The sequence below is a fragment of the Lissotriton helveticus genome, chromosome 9 (assembly GCF_964261635.1).
Source record: "Lissotriton helveticus chromosome 9, aLisHel1.1, whole genome shotgun sequence".
Lineage (NCBI taxonomy): Eukaryota > Metazoa > Chordata > Amphibia > Caudata > Salamandridae > Lissotriton > Lissotriton helveticus.
Genome location: NC_136070.1, coordinates 1,253,834,212 through 1,253,855,843, shown reverse-complemented (window position 1 = coordinate 1,253,855,843; position 21,632 = coordinate 1,253,834,212). Strand labels below are relative to the sequence as shown.

The window sequence follows — 21,632 nt, the reverse complement described above, 5'->3', positions numbered from 1 at the left end:
GCGGGCGGCCCCCATACGGTCAATTAGCTCATCTGCCCGGGGGATAGGGTGAGCGTTGGTCCTGGTAACGGCATTCAGTCCCCGGTAGTCCACACAGAACCGGAGCTCAGGGGCAACGCCCGGGGCGGCGGCCTTGGGGACCAGGACGACGGGGCTGGCCCAGGGGCTGTCCGAGGGTTCCATCACTCCCAGTGTCAGCATCTTGGACACCTCGGTCTGGATGCAGGTGCGCACCCGATCTGGTACGCGGTACGCCCTGTGGCGAATAGGGGGGCTGTCCCCGGTGTCCACATCGTGAAGGCACCAGGGGGTGACCCCAGGGGTGAGAGAGAACAAGGATGCGAACCGTGTCAGGAGAGCTTGACAGTCTTGGCGTTGCTCCAGGGACAAGGCCTCGGAGAGTCTGACCCCTTCCACGGAGCCATCCTGCTCGAGGGTCTTCAGCAGGTCCGGAAGGGGCTCGGAGTCTTCTTCCGTCCCATTATCGGTAGCCATCAGGAGACTGAGTTCTGAGCGTACAAAATGGGGCTTGAGTCTGTTGGCGTGGAGGACCCGTAGGGGGTTCCGGGAAGTTTCCATGTCTATTAAGTAGGTGACGGGCCCCTTGCGTTCGATCACCTTGAAGGGTCCGGACCATTTGTCCTGTAGGGCACAGGGTTCAACCGGGGACATCACCCAGACCTGCTGTCCCGGCTCGAAGTCGAGGGAGGAGGCGTGCTGATCATACCATTTCTTCATGTCTTCCGGACTGGCTTCAAGGTTGACTTTGGCGATCTCCCTGAATCGCCGGGTCTGGTTGCGAAGGGCCAAGAGGTATTTGTATACATCCGGGGGAGTTTTCTGGGGGGGCCTCTCCCAACCTTCTTTGACTAGGCTGAGGGGACCCCGGACGGGGTGCCCGTACAGGAGTTCAAATGGGCTGAAGCCTAGGGATTTCTGAGGGACCTCTCGGTAGGCGAACAGGAGGCACGGGAGTAGCACGTCCCACTGGCGACGGAGGGGCTCTTCTAGGCCCATGATTATTCCTTTGAGAGTGCGGTTAAACCGCTCGACCAATCCATTTCCTTGTGGGTGATAGGGGGTCGTGAATTTGTAGGTGACCCCGCACTGTTGCCAGAGAGACTTCATGTATTTCGAGATGAAGTTCGTGCCCCTGTCGCTGACGACCTCCCGGGGAAAGCCCACCCGGGAGAAGGTCCCCATTAGGGCTCGGCCTACCACAGGCGCCGTCACGGTTCGAAGAGGGATAGCCTCGGGATAGCGGGTGGCGTGGTCCACCAGGACCAGGATGTACCGGTGTCCTTGGGCGGTTCGGGGGTCCAGGGGCCCCACGATGTCTATTCCCACCCGTTCGAACGGGGTGGTGACGACGGGAAAAGGCTGCAAAGGTGCTTTGGTTTTTCAGCCACTTTTTCCGCTGGCCTGGCAGGTGGGGCAGGCCTTGCAGTGGTTGGTGACATCTTTTCACATTCGGGGCCAGTAAAAGTGGGTCACCAGGCGGTCGTACGTTTTGTCCTGTCCCAGGTGTCCGGCAAGGGGTATATCGTGGGCTAAGTTCAAGAGGAAATCTCTGAAGCGGAGGGGCACCACCAGCACCCGACTGGCCCCCAGTTCTGAAATCCTTTGCTCACTGTAGAGCAGGTTATTGTCCCAGTAGATCCAGTGGGCCCCCGAGGTGTCCCCTGCGCTCTGGGCAAGGGCTTGCTGCCGGAGTCCCTCGAGGGAGGGACAGGTTCTTTGTTCTTGTTGGAATTGTTCCTGGGTGGGACCCCCCTCTTGACGCCACTGGGCCAGGTCGGGGAGGTCCGGGAGCCGACCGGGTCCTTCTTCGGTTTGGGCCGGGGGACTTGCTTCTGGGGTGGCCTCCTCTGGGACAATCGCGGGAGGAGGCTCCGGCCACTCGGGTTCCTCTGGACTGGGGACGGCACGGGCGGTCATGGACCGGGTCGTGGCGCAGACCCATTCGGGGAGGCCCAGCATCCCCAGGTGCTCTCTCCGTTCGACTGCTGCCCAGGGAGAACTTTCGAGATCGTTCCCCAGGAGGCAATCCACGGGGGCATCATCGCGGACAGTCACTTTCAGCATCCCTGATACTCCTCCCCATTCGAAGGGGACGTAGGCCATTTGACATAGACTTTCTGAGTTGTCGGCCGACCGGACAGGGCAAAGAATGTTCGGCAAGATCTGGTCCGGGGCCACCAGATGGCAGCGGACCGCGGTCACACTGGCCCCGGTGTCGCGGAGGGCTTCAGCCCGGCGGCCATTAATGTTGACCCACTGGCTGTACTTCTGCGTGTTGGCGGGTAGGGGGGCCCGAGGGATCAGGTCTCGTTCCCCTAAGCAAACCAGGGACATGGCGGCCGGTTCCCACTCAGGCTGGTCGGTTTCGTACTCTTCTTGGTCTTCTGGGGTTTGCTCTTCCCCCAGGGCTGCAGCAGCGACCTGGCGGGGTAAAGTGTTCGGGTTCTTTGGGCAATTGGGATCATTTGCGTAGTGGCCGGGTCGCTGGCATCGGTGGCAAGTAATGTTGGCTCGGAAGCCGGGTCGCATCGGGGGGTTTCCCCTGCCGGCCGGGGGCGGGGGGTTGCTTGCGGGAGTCACCGGGCCGGTGTCCCTACCCCGACCCTGGCCTCCTCCTCCACGGGGGCGATGGGGCCCTTGGGCAGTTCTGTGCGGTTCGCTGGGTCCGTTTCGGCCAACTCGGGTGCTTTCCCATCGGTCAGCTTCGGCGGCGAGTTGCCGAGGTTCCGTTAGTTTACTGTCCAGGAGGTGCTGCCTGAGTTCGATGAAGCAGTTGTTAGAAAGGTGCTCCCACGCAACAAGGTCAAAGAGCTGCTCGTAGGTGGTCACGTTGCTGCCCTTGATCCACCCCTCGAAGGCCCGGCTAAAGAAGTTCACGTACTCCACCCAAGTTGTACCCGGGATCCGTTTGCAGTCGCGGAACCGCTGGCGGTACATCTCGGGTGTGAGTCCGTATCGAGTGAGGAGGGCGGCTTTCATGTGGTCGTAGGATGTCATCAGATGGTCCGGGAGTTGCAGCAGGGCGTCTCGCCCTTCGTTGACAAACCTCCCCCATAACCCGGCTCCCCAGTCGCTCCGGGGAATCCGGTGGGAGGTCATGGCTACCTCGTACGCTTTGAACCATTGCTGGATATCATCGTTCTTGTAGTACTCTCGGACGAAATCTTTGGGTATGTGGACCTTGGGGTCTGTAGGGGCAGGAGTGTTCGTGCGCTCGGGGACCCCGAGCTCTTTGTTCTGCTTCCGAATCTCTAGTTCTTTGAGGTTGCGCTCATGTTCGTAGGTTAGCTTCTTCTCTTCTAGCTCTCTCTGCCTTTGTTTCTCTTCTCGCTCCTCTCGGAGCCGTAAGTGTTCCAACGTTATTTTTTGTTCCGCCAATTTGAGCTCTCCATCTAAGCGAAGCGGTGCCAGCTCTAATTCATGGAGCCTGCTTTTTTCCCGTTCCCGGACCTCTTCTGGGGAGAGACCCGATCTTCTTTCTTCCGTCGGCGTGGGGCTTGTTTCGGGTGTCTCGTGGCTTCGTGTTTGGGGTACGGTCGTACCCGTCTCCGCCCAAGATTCCAGGGCTCGTTTGAAGTCCTCTTTCGTGCTCAGTCCTGTGGTTGAAATGCCTAATTCTATGCAAAATTGTTTCAGTTCTCTGTGGTTGTATTCTTCCAGCTTTTCCATCTGGAATTTTTCCGTTGCTCCGCTCTCTTTTGTTGTCATGGTGGTTGTGTGTCGTGGGGCGAGTGACCCTCTGTACGATTATGCGTAGGTTCGGATCGCGCCGCTGGCCAGCAATGTTAGACGGGGACCCAGAGGGTCGGCCGAATACTGGGGGAGAGGCCTCCGATGAGGGCCGTCTCCGGCGATCGTACAGACAAGTCACTTCCCTCCCCACAGATAGACACCACACAAGGATGAGATCAACACTCTTTATATAGGGTTCTTGCGGCAAGGTTATCAGCGGTACAGGAGATTCAGGACTCGAGGGTCCTCTCAATTCTAGTCTCTGTAGGGAAAGGGGGTAGCGGGACAGTCTTGGTACCGGATCGGTACAGGAGGTGGCAGGAGGGAAGCTCACAATCCTCGAGCTTAGGAGTCTGCAAGGTCGGGCCGCGGCAGCGCCAGCAGGCCGAGGCGACGGTTCAAATGGCAGAGGGCCGCGGCAGCGCCAGCAGGCCAAGATGACGGTTCACGTTGCAGGGGGCCGCGGCAGCGCCAGCAGGCCAAGATGATGGTTCACGTTGCAGAGGGCCGCGGCAGCGCCAGCAGGCCAAGATGATGGTTCACGTTGCAGAGGGACGCGGCAGCGCCAGCAGGCCAAGATGATGGTTCACGTTGCAGAGGGCCGCGGCAGCGCCAGCAGGCCAAGATGATGGTTCACGTTGCAGCGGGCCGCGGCAGCGCCAGCAGGCCAAGACGAAGGGTTCACAGAGCAGGGCTGCGGCAGCGCCAGCAGTCCGCCAAGGATGAGTTCTTCTCGGTGTCTCTCGACTCCAGGATACAACTGCCTTCCTGGTCTGGGGCTGCCCCAGTTATAGGTCTGGTTCCCTTTGATGTCCGGACCCTCGCGCCTTGAGGTCGGGAGGTCCGGAATGAGGGAGTCCCGACACCCAGTAGGGGGTTGGAGCCAGCGCCCAGGGAGGCCGGGGGTGATCGACACCCGGCGGAGGAGAGCCGTTGACGCCTTCTTCTTTCATTGACCTGCCAAGTGGTCTCTTTACCTCCTGTGTGGAGGTTGGTGCCTCGATGTCGGGCCGGGCCAGGCCCAGGGTTGGGGTCGAGTCGAGGCCACGTGGCCTCGTGTTGTAGTGTCACAAGATGGCTGCCGGGCCGGGGCCATGGTGCTGACGGGGACCCGGCCAGCCGGTACGGGAGGGTTCAGGAGCTGGAGTCCCGGTGTGGACGGGTTGTGGATTACCTCGGGGGGTTGCCGGGGTGGCTCTTGCTGGGGATTCAGGGAGAGCCGGGGTCCGGGCCCTGTTGTGCGGAGGGGGGGCGGCCCAGCTACGAGGCCTGTCCAACAATGTTCTTCCAGTGGTAGCTTCCGAACAATAGCCCTGCTCAAGCTATCTTCCTCCCTTAGTAGCTCTTCTTCTATTTGTTTTCTCTTATCGCTTTCCGTCTTCTGCCTTGCCAAAACAAAACTCATAGTTTCGCCCCTTACGCCGGCCTTGAACGTGTCGCAGACCACCCCTGGGGATGCTGTCCCTCTATTAACTTCCCAAAAGTTTTGTATCCATGGAACCATATGCTCCCTGTATGTGGTATCTTTTAGTAAAGCTCTCTCGAATGACCATTGCGAGGGTGTTCTTTGTACTTGGGTAGTTTTAAACGTTCAAATCAGCGGGCTATGGTCCAAAACAACCTGTGGAAGTTTTTCTATATTCAAGCCAGGAAGAAGGGTAGTAGACGTTAAAAAATAATCCAATCTGACCATTACTTAGTGTGGTGCGGAATAAAAGGTGCTCCCATCCAGATGTGGGTGTAGCTTAATCCATGCATCAACCAAGGCATTGTGAGTCACCATAGCAGCTAGTGCCTTATATACCCTCTTCTTCCTTCCCCGGTATAATCCCCCGGACTGTGTAAAAAAGCTCTCTGGGTCGTGTATATTAAAATCCCCACAGCACACTATAGGCTCGGGCCACTGAGCCAACTCAATATCTAAGAATTGGAACACCTCTGGATCATCTTCTGTCGATCCATAAACTGAGACAATAGTTATTATCTATCCTCTAAATTTTATTTCCGCAATCACCCATCTACCCCATTTATCTTCCTTCTTTCTCACAATAATCGTATCCCTACCTTTACCCAAAATTGCTACCCCTCTAGTCCTGGTAACCTGTTTAGTACTTGCGAGAACATTGAATCCTAGTTGCTCCAGAAGGTAATTCTTACTCTCTTCTATATGTGTCTCTTGCAGACAGATCAGGTCCACACGCAGGGCTTTTAAGTATTCCGCCACTTTCATCCTCTTGTTCTTGTCATTGAGACCACACACATTAATCGTTACTATCTTACACGCCATTGCAAAAGAGTTGGAGAATATACCTAATAAAACCAATTCTTTTTAAGCTCATCAACCAATATGTAGACATACCATTAATTCTAAACAAATGACAATGTGTTAAATCATATATTGAAACAAAAATTGTTGTTACTGTTTTTTCCCCCTCCCACCCCCCCTGAACCGACTCCCTCCCCCCCTTGACTCTCCGCTCCCCCCCCTCTCCCCCCCTTTCTACAGGCAAATAGGTCAAGAGACCTATGTGTGCCCGCATTAGGTTGCGCTAATCGCGTCCCTCTCTCGCTTGAATTTTCTTTGTATGCTATACTGCTGAATTACCCTTGTGGCCTTCCACCAGTGATCTACTAATAGTGACTAATATAACCACCCGTTCTAACCTTCCTTCTTTTTTTTCATCTCTTCCAATAATAGTTGTGCTTTAATTTCGGATGTGAACATCAATGGTTTACCCCTCACTATCACTTTAAGCCTAGCTGGGAACAAGAGATAAGCCTCCACCCCCAGGGTCTGAAAAGGGGAGATCATCTGCCGAAGTTTCCATCTCCTCTCTATAGTGGCGTGACAAAAATCAGGCCTGGCAAAGAAGGTTACGCCTTCGAATGTCCTCCTATTATCAGGCCTAGCCTTACTGATAATCTCTTCTCTGAGCAAAAAGTTTCCTACATTTATTAGGATAGCTCTTGGGAGGTTTCTCTGCCCAGCACCCCCTTCACCCCCTACGCCGCCTGGGCCATGGACTTTCTTCGCTGTAAATGGGAACCTGTGTGCCCTCTGAATCTCCCTATCCCACTGCCACTGGGATTCTGGGAAAGCACCCTTCAGTAGATTGACCACAAATTGCCTAACGTCCTGCCCTTCTGTCCCTTCTGCCACACCCAGTAGCCTGACGTTATTCCTCCTCTGCCTGTTTTCAAAGTCCTCCATTTTCCAATACATGTCCACCGATAGCTTCTCCTGGTCTGCTTTAAATGTCTGCCAGCTTCCAACGTCATCTTCCAGTCTTCCCGTACGTTCCTCCACCTCTGTTACTCTGTCCGCTATCCCTTCGTAAAGTTTGTTAACTTTCCTCAAGTTATTCTGTATTTTCTTTGTAGCCTGTCTTGCTCTTCGAGATTCTACCCTGGCCTCCCATTGCATCTGTTTGAGAATGCTAAATAAGTTTCCAAAAGAATCCTGCTTAGGGGACGGGCCACCTGTAGCTCCCTCATCGCACAATGCTGCTCTGACGTTTCCTTTATCATTAGCATTATCAACCTCCTGATATACCTGCGATGTAGCAGAGTAGTCCCATATCAGCCTTTCCTCCGTGCGTTCGGGAAGACCAGATGTCTGACTCCTTAGCTTCCCGCGTTTCTTCCTCGCTGTAGATTATTTACCTGAGGTGGTATAATCTGTACCAGATAAATCCTAATCTTCCCCCTCGGAACTGATATCAGTAGAATCTGGTGACTCAGAGTCCTCATTTACTGAGTAAAATTCTGGCTCCACAGAGGCACTGTCGCCTCCGCCCGTAGTTTGGATGTTTTGCATGATTAAATTAGCTTCAAGGCTAGCTCTGCTACCCCAGGTACTGTCCCGCTGTCTTAGTGCATTCATTTCCTTCTCAACGCCTAGCAGAGCCCCGAGCATATCAGCTGTTGTATCTGCCCTTTCTATGTCCAAATTAGGGCTCCCTTTAATACCCTCTACGGCACCTTCAAGGCTCTCACCTCTGTTTTGTACACAGCCTGCTTCGCGGGCCTCAGGAGCCTCGGGGGTGATGCTTTGCTCAACGTTCTCTGCCAGAACTGTTTGTTGCTCGGCAACCATCAGCACCGCGTCTCCCCTGCCTGCAGCGTCTATTGCGTCCTCGAGGACGTTACCGGGTAGAGCCGCTGTGTCGGCTGGATCGGCTGAGTTTTTCCGCGGTACAAGTTGCTCTGTTTTCTTTGCGGCCAGCACCTGGACCAAAGTAGGTTGCCTAAAGACTGCCTCCCAATTCTTACTACTGTTTTCTTTTTCTTTAGGGCGTGTGTCACTCCTAGCTGGGTAGCTCTCCTCCGCCGTCTGCCCACTCGCGGCTTTAGCCCCTGCGTTCGGCTTCCCCCGCATCTCTCCTTTATTTCCCCCGCCTTTGTCGAGCATAGGAGGGGGTAATGTCTTCCTTATCGCTCCGGCGCTTTTTCCAACGGGGGTATCCACTTTTATAATTGCAGTCGATCCTGCTTTAACCGCAGCAGGCTCCGGCGCCTTCTTGCTCCTCTCATTCGCCTTCTCCCGAGGGGGTATCTTCGGAGCCATACTCCGGCTGATGTGTAACTTTGCAGCTCTGACCTTAGCCCAAGCCCAGGCCACTCCAAACCGGTATAGACGTTTCTGTAAAAACTTGATTACTGCACTCCCACTAAGCCGCTCCTACTCCATTAATTCTCCATTCGGTAGAGAGCCGGGTTGATTCTCAGCAGCACAGCGTCCTGCTCGTAAATCATAAGGTTAATGCGAGAGAGGGATTAGTGCGACCTCTCAGCACAACGCTGCAGCGGCCATCTTGCCCCAAAAATTGTCGTTTTTTCGCACAACTGTGATCTTGCAGTGCGATGTAATGACTGCATTGTAAAGGTTGTTTCCCTACCGTACTTGCAAAGAAGCAGGTGTTAGTTATGGACATGCACAACGTTTGCCTCTGGTGTCCCATATCCAAGCAAGATTTTTCGCACAACTGTGATCTTGCTTGGATATGGGACACCAGAGGCAAACGTTGTGCATGTCCATAACTAACACCTGCTTCTTTGCAAGTACGGCAGGGAAACAACCTTTACAATGCAGTCATTACATCGCACTTCACTTACAACACAGTCATTACATCGCAACATCCTTTACAACGCAGGCATTACAACGCATACCATTACATCGCATGTAACTACAATGCAGGCATTACAACGCATACCATTACAACGCATACCATTATCCAACACTTACCCACCTGGAGTTAGAATTAGTAATTTTTAATCCCTACACTATCCAACACTTAACCTACTGTTGCACCCCCTGGAGTTAGAATAGTAATATTTACCTCTATACTATCCAATAATCACCTTAAATGCAATGCACTGGTATGCATTGTAATGGTATGCGTTGTAAAGGTAGTATACGTTGTAATGGAATGCGTTGTAAAGGTAGTTTATTAAAATGCAATGTAGTGTCATGCGATGTATTGGAATGCGTTGTAAAGGATGTTACGATGTAAAAACTACGTTGTATAGGAATGCGTTGTAAAAGTATGCGTTGTAACGTCATACAACCGTACCGCAAGAAGCCTGTTGTCTTGTAGTCTTTATGGGAGACATTTTCATTATGAACACTGTTGAAAAGAAAATGTTTGGAAGTCAGTGAAACACAGAGTTTGGTAGTGAAGCTTCGGATCTGTATTCAAGGATGCTGAAAAATTAACTGAGGTCAGAGCATAGGGGTTGTGCCCATATACTGCTTTGTGTGGTCACTTCGAGAGGTGGGACAAGACACTGCAGAGTCCAATGATTCCACCTACCAGTGTGCAGGAACAACTGGCCAGTCTAGCATTAAGGTGAGTTAAAAACGCATGGAATCTATACTTAGGGGCATCCATCAGAAATATCTTGCACTGGTAGTATGTATAAAATCTGAGCCATGAGCTTCAAACTAAAATCCAAATAATATAAAAAGCTATTTTCGTAAACACATGAAAATGATAGCATCATTTTTGGCTGTACAAATTGCCTCCGGATTTCCTTCACTTACCTTTAGATTCATAAACAGTTTTCCAGATCTGGTCGAGACTAGCCTTTAGAGTCCAACTGAACGGGAAATGACATGTAGCTGTTGTGTTAGGGTCTTCAATAGTTGATCCTACCAGGATCTTAGCATTGGGACACCTGGGTTAAAAGACATAAAAGTACTTTATATGTATTCTAGATTTTTGGTTAATTTTTGGTAATCCTTTTTATTGTCGGAAAGAAATATGGATGCAGAATATTCCCTGTCGAATCGATATATCTAGCTTTTTAGATAAATGTACAAAATGTTTGATTTGAAACATAACATCATATATATTATGCTACAAGACGCAAGATTGATAGTGCATAAATGACTGCTGCAACTAGAATTTCAATAGACTTTTTTAAGTACATCTAATCAAATGTTAGGCAGAAGAATCAATTACTTTCCTGCAATACTAGTTTTGTATTATTGATTAAAACACATCTAAAAAATGAAGCTGCCATCGAGTGGATATGAACAGGGCAAACCAGTTCTGAAAGTCCGCTGTCTCTTAGTAGATTCTGCTATCAAATTCATGCCACTCTGCTTTATCAATAAAGCATGCTCGAACAAAGGTTCAGCATATTTACAAAAGCCACACTGTATCCTTAGGAGCAACGTCAAATCTCTTTGTTTAACAAGATTCCAGAATGATCACAAATACTGTGGCTACCCAATGGACCTACTGGGCCCCAAACTGTGGCATGTCCAAATTCCCAACTCAGAGCTGAATCATTTTACCTCTGACAATGTAAACTCCTGAAAACTGAACTTTTTTTTTAAACAAGCATTTGCAAAGCAATAGGTCTCGTATGTGTGAGAGTTTTAGCCATTGGCTTTGTAAACAACAATTACTTTTATGTATGTGTTTCGAAAACCTGCAAGCTGTGAGTAAACATGCACTTTGTACTTATAGTCCTTGCTTACAAGAAGCAAGGCTGGCAGTAAAAGAGGTGCAGTTACGACCATCCTGCTTCTTGTAAGCAACTAATATAAGTACAAAGTGCGTGTTTACGTACCGCTTGCAGGTTTTCAAAACAGATAAATAAAAGGCACTGTCATTTAAAATGCCATTAGCTCAAACTCTCACAAATGCGAGACCTATTGAATTACCTGAACACAGCATGTCTCACAGAGACAGCGTAAGCGAGACTTAAAACACCAGTATGCTTGCTTTAGATGGCTTTGATTCGTAAGACAGAGTTTATGTGACCCACAAAGATAAACATTATCATAGCACAAAAGATCTAAGAGGATTTTGACAGTACCATTCAGGGTATTGGAACTTCTTTTTTGGCCTCAGAAAAGAAAAGTGTTTTTTTATATTCTTGAAGGACAGCAAGTTGGGAGACAGGTGTCTATCATCGCCCATGGAACTTATTCGTCCTCCACCCCATACAATCCTCTTTACCGCTGAATGATTGAAGGGGGTGAAACCCCTTCTCAAGCAACAACCACAATCCTTGTCAGGGTTGTACCACACAAGTCACTAAATTAAGCTGTGCTTAACCAGCTGGTAGCTTGGCACAAAAGCAGCAAGGCTAAACTTAGAGGCACTTTGATAAGTATTCATCCAGCAAACATAAAATTAAAGGAAAATCCAATCATTATAACCGGATACATGCAATTTTAAAGATTTAAAGAAAAATAGTGCCAAGAAGCAGAACGCACTAACTGTGGGTATCTGATCGAGCTAGACTGAGGCAAAGTCACAGATTCAGGCTGACTGACAGAGTGCAGGCCGGATACAGGGAACAGGTTAGTGCCACTGAAAAAGTTACCTTCTCAAAGTCTGGCACACAGTGTTCAAAACTTCATGATTTCACATGAGGAGCTCAATTGATGCCAGACAAAGGCCCAGAGCCTGGGTAGTCCCCTCTTGGGGATCAGGAACTCACTCTATCAGAGCTCAGGCAGGTCCCGTTGGAGGCCAGGCAGGTCCAGTTGCAGGTCCAGGCAGAACCAGTTGCAGTAGGTCGGCTGTGCAGTTGCAGAAAGGCCTCTGGAGCTTCTTATTCGCTATAGTTCTAAACAGGAGGTCATCCAAATGACTCTTGGAGTCACTCATATTAACATGGGATGAAGGGAACATATCCAATCTTCCTTCTTAAAGAGCAGGGCAGGCCTTAACTGCGGTGCAGTCCTCTAAAAAACAAGGCAGACCTCAGGCATTGCAGTCCTTCTTCTGTAATGTTCAAAAGTTTAGAAATGTACTGATGATTGGCTCAGGAAGTCCAATATTTATTAACTTCAAGCCCACCCCCTCATCTGGTTCTGGAAAGTACCCTCCTTCCCCGTTACCTCTTCCCAGGCTCCAGAGGGCCTGGGGTGACAATTGATTGCTGTCTAGTTCTTTGTCAGCATGCTGGAGGCAGCCTTTGAAAATGTAAGTGGCGCAGCCATCTGCTCCACTCCTCCCTTCCTGGCAGAATGATCCTCTTTCAGCTACACCCAGGTCCTATTGTTTACTGTCTAGCGCCAATACGCATTTCTGTGGGTGAAGGAATTAACAGGCCCAGACATCTGGTAACTCCTATAAGGTCTCAGAATGTTTAGTACAAAAAATGCTAACTTTCTAAAAGTGTAATTTTCAAAATTGTAATCTAAAATCCAACTTTTCCATTAAAGAGAATTATAAATTATGATTAATTTAAGTCCAAACATGAGATTTCTACCACCTCCAATCAAACGTTACTACTTATTAAATTATTATTATTATTATTATTATTATTATTAAATGGGATTTGTAGAGCGCACTGACACCATGAGTTTCCTGGCGCTATGGGACATCGAATTCCGGGACTGAGGTAAAGTGCAGGGTTAGCAGAGTGAGGGAAAGAGAAAAGTTTTAAGCAACTTCCTAAAATGAAGGAGGGAGCTGCTTGATTTGATGTTCAGGGGAAGGGAGTTCCAAAATTTCGGAGCCAAAAAGGCAAATCTTCGTCCACCAAATTTGTTAGTTCTAGTTTTGGGTGTGGTAAGTGATTTTTGATGGGTGGAGCGAAGATTGCGATTTGGACAGTAGGGAGTGATGAGGGAACTCAGGAAGGCAGGCCTAGGGCAGTTGAGGGCTTTGTACGTGAGGCACCCCAACTTAAAAGCTACCCTGTGTTCGATTGGTAACCAGTGAAGTTTGTGCATCATGGGTTTGGCAGATTGCCATTTTGGAGATTTAAAGATGATCCGGGCTGCCTGATTTTGGACCACTTGAAGGCGGTAAAGGAGGGTTTTTGGAAGTCCGTGATAGATGCAGTTGGAAAAATCCAGACGGGAGAGCACAAGGGAAATGATAACCTGGGTCAGAGCAGGTGTGGGAAGTAGGTGGCTGACCTTCTGGATCTTTCTGAGCTGGAAGGAGCAGGATGAGATCACGGAGCTGATGTGAGGTCGGAGGGAGAGTTCGGCGTCAATAACTACGCCGAGACTTTTTACAGAGGTGGAAGGGGTCGGCGGGGGGCCCAGTTCGGAAGGCCAGAACTGGGTACCCCAGGAAGAGAGGCTGGAGCCCGGGAGGAGGAGCTCGGTTTTCCCGGGGTTTAGCTTCAATTGGTTGGAGTTCATCCAATCTTGGATATGAAGCATGGCAGAATGAAAATTGTCTATTGCATTAGGAGAATTGAGTGGAAAAATGATCTGCAAATCGTCGGCGTAGGTAAAGACTGTAATGTCCCAGTTACGGAGTGAATGGAGTAGGGGCCGGAGGTACAAATTGAACAAAAAGGGTGACAGGGAGGAGCCCTGGGGGACTCCGCAGGTAGTGGAGGTTTTGGGTGCTGTGTAGGGGCCCAGGCGGACGGCTTGGGATCTGTCAGACAGAAAAGACCGGATCCAGCTGAGGGCAGAATCCTGGATGCCAGCCTGTTCGACACGGTTGAGCAAGATGTTATGGTCAACCGTGTCGAACGCGGCCGAGAGGTCCAGGAGAACGAGAGCCTGGGGAATTCCTGAGTCAGCATTTTTCCTCAGTGTGAAGAGGACAGCTAGGATAATGGCTACAGTGTTAAATGAAGGCCTGAAGACGGCCTGATTAGGCTCCAGATAGCAGGAGGACTCAATGAAATTGGAGAGGCATCTGGTGACATGTGTCTCGAGGAGTTTTGAAAAGTAAGGCAGAAGCGATATGGGGCGATAATTGGAGAGTTCCGCTGGGTCCGCGGCAGGTTTTTTTAGTAGCGGGACAAGGATGGCTTCTTTGAAGGATCTCGGGACAGTGCCTGTGCTGAGTGAGCTGTTCAAAAGAGGTAGTATGCATTCAGGTAAAGAGTGACATACTCTACGCAGGACTGAGGGCGGGCAGCCATCATTCAGGGAACCTGATTTTAACCGGGATGCAAGCTGTTCTAGGGAGATGGGATTGATGGGGGGGAATTCAGTGAAGACAGAGGAGTTATTGGAGGAAAATTCCAGGGGGGTGATCTGAGGGACAGTGGAGATCAATGCCTTAATTTTATTGATTTTTTCGATGAAAAAAAGATTGGAGGCGTCACAGGTAGCTTGGGTGGGAGTCTGGCCTTGGAGGGTTCTATCATCAGATGTCAATTCATTCATAATTTTGAAAATTTCTTTGGCTTTGTTGTCCGAGGAGGAGATTCTGTCCGAGAGGTGAGTAGATTTGGCAGAGACTATGGCCATTTTATAGTCTCTGCGAGCTGAGATGTATTGTGATCTAGCTAGTTCGGAGTAATTACGTCTCCATGCCCTTTCAGATTGATGTACCTTCAATTTCAATTTTTTGAGGTCATCCGAGAACCATCTATGGGAGTTTTGGTGTCTGGTCGGGGGAAATTTGATAAGGGGGCAAATTTGTCACTGGCTGACTGCAGCCAGAGGGAGATGTTGTTTTCAAGTTTGTCCACGTTGGTGCCTAGGGTACGGGCAGGGCGGGTGTCTGATAGGTTCGCAAGGAATTCTTCAGCGTCATAGGCATTCCATTTGCGGGATAGACCTCCGGCCATCAGTGAGATGGGGGGTTTGCCACTGATCGTGAGAGTGGTGTCTATTAAATGGTGGTCTGACCAAGTACAGGGTGAAACAGAGGGAGGGGAGAGGGTGAGGTTTTGGGTCCATATTTGGTCTAAGATGTGGCCCTTGATGTGTGTGGGCAAAGTAATTTGTTGGGACAGATTGAGACTGGTAAGGGCCTCAAAGAATTCCGAGGCATGGGGTCCGGCCTTGATGTCATTGAACCAGTAATTTAAGTCCCCAAATAGGGCGAAACTAGGATGGGAAGTGAGGAGGTTAATCAACTGATCAGACAGAGTGGCCGCGAAAGTTGGCATCGGTTGGGGGGGGCGATAGAGAAGAAGGAAAGTTAAGGCCCCGCTGTCCATGTTTAAGCTGAATATGAAGTTGTCGACTCCCAAGAGGGAGATGGATGAGGTGGAAGTGGAGTTCAGGTGTTTGGAAATTTAATAAGGTAGCTCAATGTTATCCAATAGGAGAGGTAGGTCTTACAATAGTGAAACATTAATTTATTTAAAATGCATTTCCTATTTTTTAAGTGCAATGCACCCTGCCCCAAAGGCTGTTTAGGGCCTACTTTAACAATGGCTTATAAATATTAACAAACATTGGCATAGCCAACAGGTCTCGCCTTTGGGACCTAATGTGTTTAGCCAGAACTTTTGGCTATGTTGTAGAGCCAATGTGGCTGCTGGGCATTATGTTGAAAAGTTATAATAAAAATTCTTAAGAATTTTTGTTACCTTTATACAAACCAAGACAACATTATATACAAGTGAACAACCTGATGAAAATTTTTTTTTAATGTCTTCTGTTTTTTTGTACTTGCACTACTGACAACTTCTTTCTGCCTGTTGTCATGCTTGTTTGTGTGTTTACAGGCCTGTGGTGTTATTGTGCGTGGTGTTTATATGCCCCAGGACTTTGCACCTCGTGTGTGTTTGAGAGGCTGCTCTTACACGTGCATATACAGTTAGTGTGCTTGCAGGGAGTGTGCTTGCAGGGAAGGTGCATAATTCAACCCTTCCCTGTCGCATAATTACAGTGGCCCTGACTATTTGTTATCATTAGTGTGGTTGTGGCATGAGTGTGTGTGCGAATGTGTGTCCTCTCTGTTCTATGTGTATGCACAGTGAAGGTGTTGGCTATGTTTTTGCGGTCGAGCTATTGTGCACATGTGCATGCATGATGGGAACGCTTGTGTGTGTTGGAGGTGTAGTGTGCGACAGATATTGTGTATGTGGGTGCCAGGTTTTTAGTTGTGGTCCTGTGGTGTGTGTCATAAGTTTATGTCTACAAAGTAATTGCATTGATTTAGATGTATGTCAGTGTTTATTCCTGTGTTATATATGTGTGTGGGAGAGAAGGGGCATGTCCATGGCGCTGTCTGTAGGGGGTCTATGCAGGTGTTTCATTTGTGTCTATGGTGTGTTATCACATTGGCTTCATCGAGGCCGATAGGAGATGGAGCGGACACAGAGAATTCCCCGGACCTGCAAGTGGAATCGGCACAAGAGATCAGCAATGTCCGGTTCGAACTACAACCAAAACCAGCAGCCTCCCATGGGGTTACAGCCAGCAAATTTCACGTGATCGTGGTAAGTGTGGAACTCCAGCCATTTGCAGGAGTAAATCTCCGCACTTTTCCTTTTTTTAGTTTTAAGCATTCTTATTAACATTGCGAGAGACAGAAACATAGTATAAAGACATAGAACCATTCAGTTCAGACACAGTGAAAAAAAGAAGAGTTCATTGTCAAGTATAAATACAGAGATATCAATTGTAATAAAACAGTTCATATAGTATCCATATGTCCCCTAGATGTATAATTCTAATAGCTTGAGAAGAACTTAAGAGAAAGTAAAGTTAATTCTCAGAATGAAATAAGACACCCCAAATTCTCTCCACCTTTTTCATAGAGCGGAGGCCTCTTATTTGAGATAAAGCAGATTCCATCGTATATATTTCACTGACTAGAGACCACCACTCCATGACATGTGGAGGTTTCGTAGAGATCCAAGCCCTTGCAATTGTCAATCTTGCACAAGTAATTAAAATAGTATATAGATCTTTATGAGGTCCACTGATATCTTGCAGATCTAACAGAACCATGATAGCAGAAAGGGGAAAAATGATCTGCTTTTCATTCAGAATATGTTCTATTCCCTTCCAAAATTCGGATAGTGCGGGGCAAGAGAAGAGCATATGTTCCAGATCTGCTGCAAACAGATCGCATTTGGGGCATTTAGAACGGAGATTATATAGATTATTAGGTGTCCAGCGTGAAATTCTTTGAGGAGTATAATAAAGTTGGCAAATAGTTCTATATGTCTGGAGTCTTAGACTAGAAGACTGAACCACCTGATGAATTCTACACAGAGAGGCTGATAACTGGGTTGGAACTATATTAACACCCATTCTGGTGGTCCATTTAGCTGCTAGTTTAATACAATCATCGGTTTTAGATTGGTTTAAGTATTTGTGTCCCTCACTGATAAGTGATTTAGTTTTACTAGAATAGAGGCATGTCATAATGTCAGAGTCTACAGCTTCGTTGATTTTCATTTTTCGGACTAGAAAATCCCGGATTTGCATATATTTAAAATACATAGAATCATTCATTTGATACAGGAGTTTAAGTGTTGTAAATTCAAGAAACCCAATTGAGCCATATAAGTCACCTAAGGTATTAATACCACAGCTAGCCCATAGTTGCCCGGCACCATCCGAAAAAATCCCAGGTAAACCCGGGTTACCCCAGAGCTGCAATTTAGAATGAAAAAAGGAGATGTTACGGAAGACCATCATTGAATTCCAAATTTTTACCATCTCTCTAGCGATCTTGAACTTGACCCTTTTGAAGTAGTTTGGGTCGTATACTCTAGACAAGAACTGATTGCTATCTGTGCCCAGCATAAACTGAAAAAAAAATAGCGGATTGCCGGTATTAAGCAAACTTCGGAAACGCCTGAAGAAAGTTGCAAAAATAATATAGCTTAAAATCCGGGAAATGTAGCCCTCCTTTTTCAATTGAAAGTTTAAGTGCTTGTATCGACCTACGGGCTTTCTTGTAGCCCCAAATGTAGCTGCTATCCAACTTATTGAAAAAAGCTTTATTGAGCCATATGGGAATTGATCGAAATAAATACAAATATTTTGGTAAGACTTTCATCTTAATTAGATTAATCCGTCCGACAAGACTGAGTGGGATCTTATGCCATTTTTTAAGCAAAGATGCTACCTCCTTTAACAGAGGATCATAATTGAGCGCTATTAGTTCTCCTATATTCGCAGAGATTTTCACCCCAGCAGATTTACATATACCTTGGATTGTATTATCTGGCTTATAATTGACTATGACCTGAGTTTTGTTCAGGTTTAATTTATAGCCAGAGACATCCCCATATGTATTTGCACCGACCGACCCCTGCCCACACCACGTCTTCAACAAGGCCGACTCCACCATCGTCCCCCAACTCCGGAACATCATCAACGCCTCCTTCAACACCGCCACCTTCCCGGAGAGCTGGAAGCACGCCGAGATCAGCGCCCTCCTGAAGAAACCTACAGCGGACCCCACCGATCTCAAAAACTTCCGCCCCATCTCGCTCCTCCCTTTTCCTGCTAAAGTCATCGAGAAGATCGTCAACAGACAGCTGACCGCCTTCCTCGAGACGAACGGATCCCTCGACCCCTCGCAGTCCGGCTTCAGAGCCAACCACAGCATCGAGACCGCCCTCATCGCAGCCACCGACGACATCCGGACCCTGCTCGACAAGGGGGAAACAGTGGCCCTCATCCTCCTGGACCTCTCCGCTGCGTTCGACACGGTCTGCCACCGCACCCTAGTCCAGCGCCTCAGCAACATCGGTATCCAAGAGAAGGCACTGGAGTGGATCATCTCGTTCCTCGCCGGAAGAACACAAAGAGTCCGCCTCCCCCCGTTTCGCTCCGAGGCCACCGAAGTCATCTGCGGCGTCACCCAAGGATCTTCACTCAGCCCCACCCTCTTCAACATCTACATGAAACCTCTCGCAGCCATCGCATGCCAGCACAACCTCAACATCATCTCTTACGCCGACGACACCCAGCTGATCCTCTCCCTCACCAGAGACCCCGACACCGCCAGAACCTGCCTACACGAAGGGATGAAAGACGTCACCGAGTGGACAGCCGCCTAAAACTGAACTCGGACAAGACGGAAGTCCTCATCCTGGGATCTTCGCCCTCCGCCTGGGACGACTCCTGGTGGCCCCCAGCCCTGGGCACTGCACCCAAGCCAACCGACCACGCACGCAACCTGGGCTTCATCCTGGACCCCTCCCTCTCGATGACCAGACAAGTCAACGCCGTCTCCTCATCGTGCTTCAACACCCTGCATATGCTTCGCAAGATCTTCCGCTGGATCCCGACCGAGACCAGGAAGACTGTCACCCAGGCACTCGTCACCAGCCGACTGGACTACGGAAACACCTTCTACGCCGGAACCACAGCTAAGCTACAGAAAAGACTCCAGCGCATCCAGAACGCCTCCGCCCGACTCATCCTGGATGTCCTCCGACGCAGCCACATCTCCAGCCACCTGAGGAACCTGCACTGGCTCCCCGTCGACAAGAGGATCATGTTCCGGCTCCTCACCCACGCACACAAGTCTCTCCACGACCTGGGCCCCAAGTACCTCAACGACCGCCTGACCTTCTACACGCTACGGTCTTCTATAAGCTACGGTCCACCAGCCTCGCCCTCGCAGCCGTACCACGCATCCGAAGAGCCACCGCCGGAGGAAGATCCTTCTCTTACCTGGCTGCCAAGACTTGGAACTCCCTCCCCATCCACCTTCGGCTGACCCAGGACCATCTCGCATTCAGGAAACAACTCAAGACCTGGCTGTTCGAGCAGTAGCATACCCCTCCCCCCAAGCGCCTTGAGACGCTCCCGGGTGAGTAGTGCGCTATACAAATGGCATGATTGATTGATTGATTGATTGAGAGGGCTTTAGCCGCATCTGTGGTAAAAATCGCGATATCGTCAGCATACGCGGTTATTTTTAGAGCATTTACCCCATGTTTGAAAGGAATAATATCAGCTTGGTTCTGTAGGGCATTTAGGAACGGTTCCAAGGAAAGGGCAAACAGCAAGGGTGATAAAGGACACCCTTGCCGAGTGCCCCTAGCTATAGGAAACTTTAACGAGTCCATACAAGCATAACTAATTTTAGCAGTAGGTTGATCATAAAGGGACTGAATCCATCCAATAAATTGCCCCCGAAATCTGAATGCCTTCAAAACAGCCCATAAGTAGCCCCACCCCACTCGGTCAAATGCTTTCTCAGCATCTAGCATGACCATTCCGAGTGGGGAGGAGCAACTGGAGGCAACATCAAAGGCAGTTATAGCTGTGTTTACATGGGCTGTCGTGTCCCTCCCCAGCACGAATCCGTGTTGCTGTAAATTGACCAATTCTGGCATAAAGGGGGCGAGTCGGTTAGCCAAGATCTTTGCAAAAACCTTCGCATCCGTGTTTATTAACGAGATGGGTCTGTACGACCCACACTCGTCTGCAGGTTTATGTTTTTTAAGAAAAAAAACAATTTTTGCTGTATTCCACGATGTTGGGGCTTTGCCTGTTTCTCTAATCAATTCTAAAACTAAACTAAAGAGAGGAAGCAATTCCTGAATACATTTTTTATAAATTTCAATAGGAAGCATATCTTCTCCCGCTGCCTTACCCGATGGGAGAGAAGCAATTGCTGACCGGATCTCAGTAGATGTGATACTTTCATCAAGTTGATCAATTCCTTCTATCTCTCGTTGTTCGGTCATATTAGTATTAATATATGATAGTATGTTTTGATTAACAGGAGTAGTTTCTGGAGTATATAGAGTCCTATAGTATTTAACAAATTGGTTTAAAATTTGATCTGGTTGGCTATACGTTGCAGAGTTAGTTCCTTTTATAACCTTAATTAGAGTCTTAGCCTTTTTGTCAGCTGTTTTGTAAGCTAAGATTTTACAGATTCTATCTCCGCTCTCATATTGTGTAAGGTGGAATTTATGTAGTTTCACACTATATTTCTCCCTTAAGATTTTTTTATTAGCAGTCCGGAGATTCACTAATTCCATTTTTAAATTATCAGCGTTTGATCCACCATTTTGAAGTGCTTCTGCCAATTTAGTTTCCAAAGACAAAGCTGTCATAAGCTTCATTTCTTTCCTTTGTTCTGAGTTTTTTCTTAGAACAAATTGTTGGGTGAAACCTCTTATGCTAGCCTTGCACGCGTCCCACACCAGCGTGGAAAATGGGCGCAAATGAGTTTATAAATGTTGCAAACATGTTTGTAAGCTTAATAAATTCTCAAGGCAAATCATGTCCTGATCATCACGCTCCCGCCCCTTGAGATGGTGTTTGTACTGTATAACTCACTAACTTAATGCAGTTGTGCTGTACAATTACACAGCACTAAAACCATTTGCATTTGACAAGTTTCCTTTTGTGAGAAGTTGACAGGTTTAACTGGAGCCAATTTTGTCCGCACGGTTTTCCGTCTGCAAAGGGCTTTGTGAATGGGCTGCACAGTGTGAGGGGCCTAATATACAAGTCGTCCTGCATGTCTAAAAAACATTGCCTCATAGATATTACAACATTTATTAGTAATATGTTCTCCAAAGACACGGGCGTTGGCTATTGCAAAGCCCTCTCTAGTGCTTTGAAGCTGATTATTCTGAATGCAATTTGTTTATTCCTGAAAAACATTTTCAGAAAAAGCTTAAAGCAGTTTGACCCCGCATGGCAAGGTTATGCTGTAAGATCAAACACGGTCTCAATTCAAGTTTATATGTTAATTTTAACAACAATA

General features: G+C 48.5%; 1 protein-coding gene across 1 annotated transcript in view; it reads right to left on the bottom strand.

Annotated features, from left to right (window-relative positions):
- The window catches only part of LOC144783414 (E3 ubiquitin-protein ligase rnf213-alpha-like), a 2,376,820-nt gene that overhangs the window by 1,843,669 nt on the left and 511,519 nt on the right, over nt 1-21,632 (bottom strand). Inside the window, exon 11 of the mRNA XM_078662402.1 lies at nt 9,797-9,930. Coding sequence (XP_078518528.1) covers nt 9,797-9,930 — 134 coding nt within the window. The remainder of the gene's footprint in view (nt 1-9,796; nt 9,931-21,632) is intronic.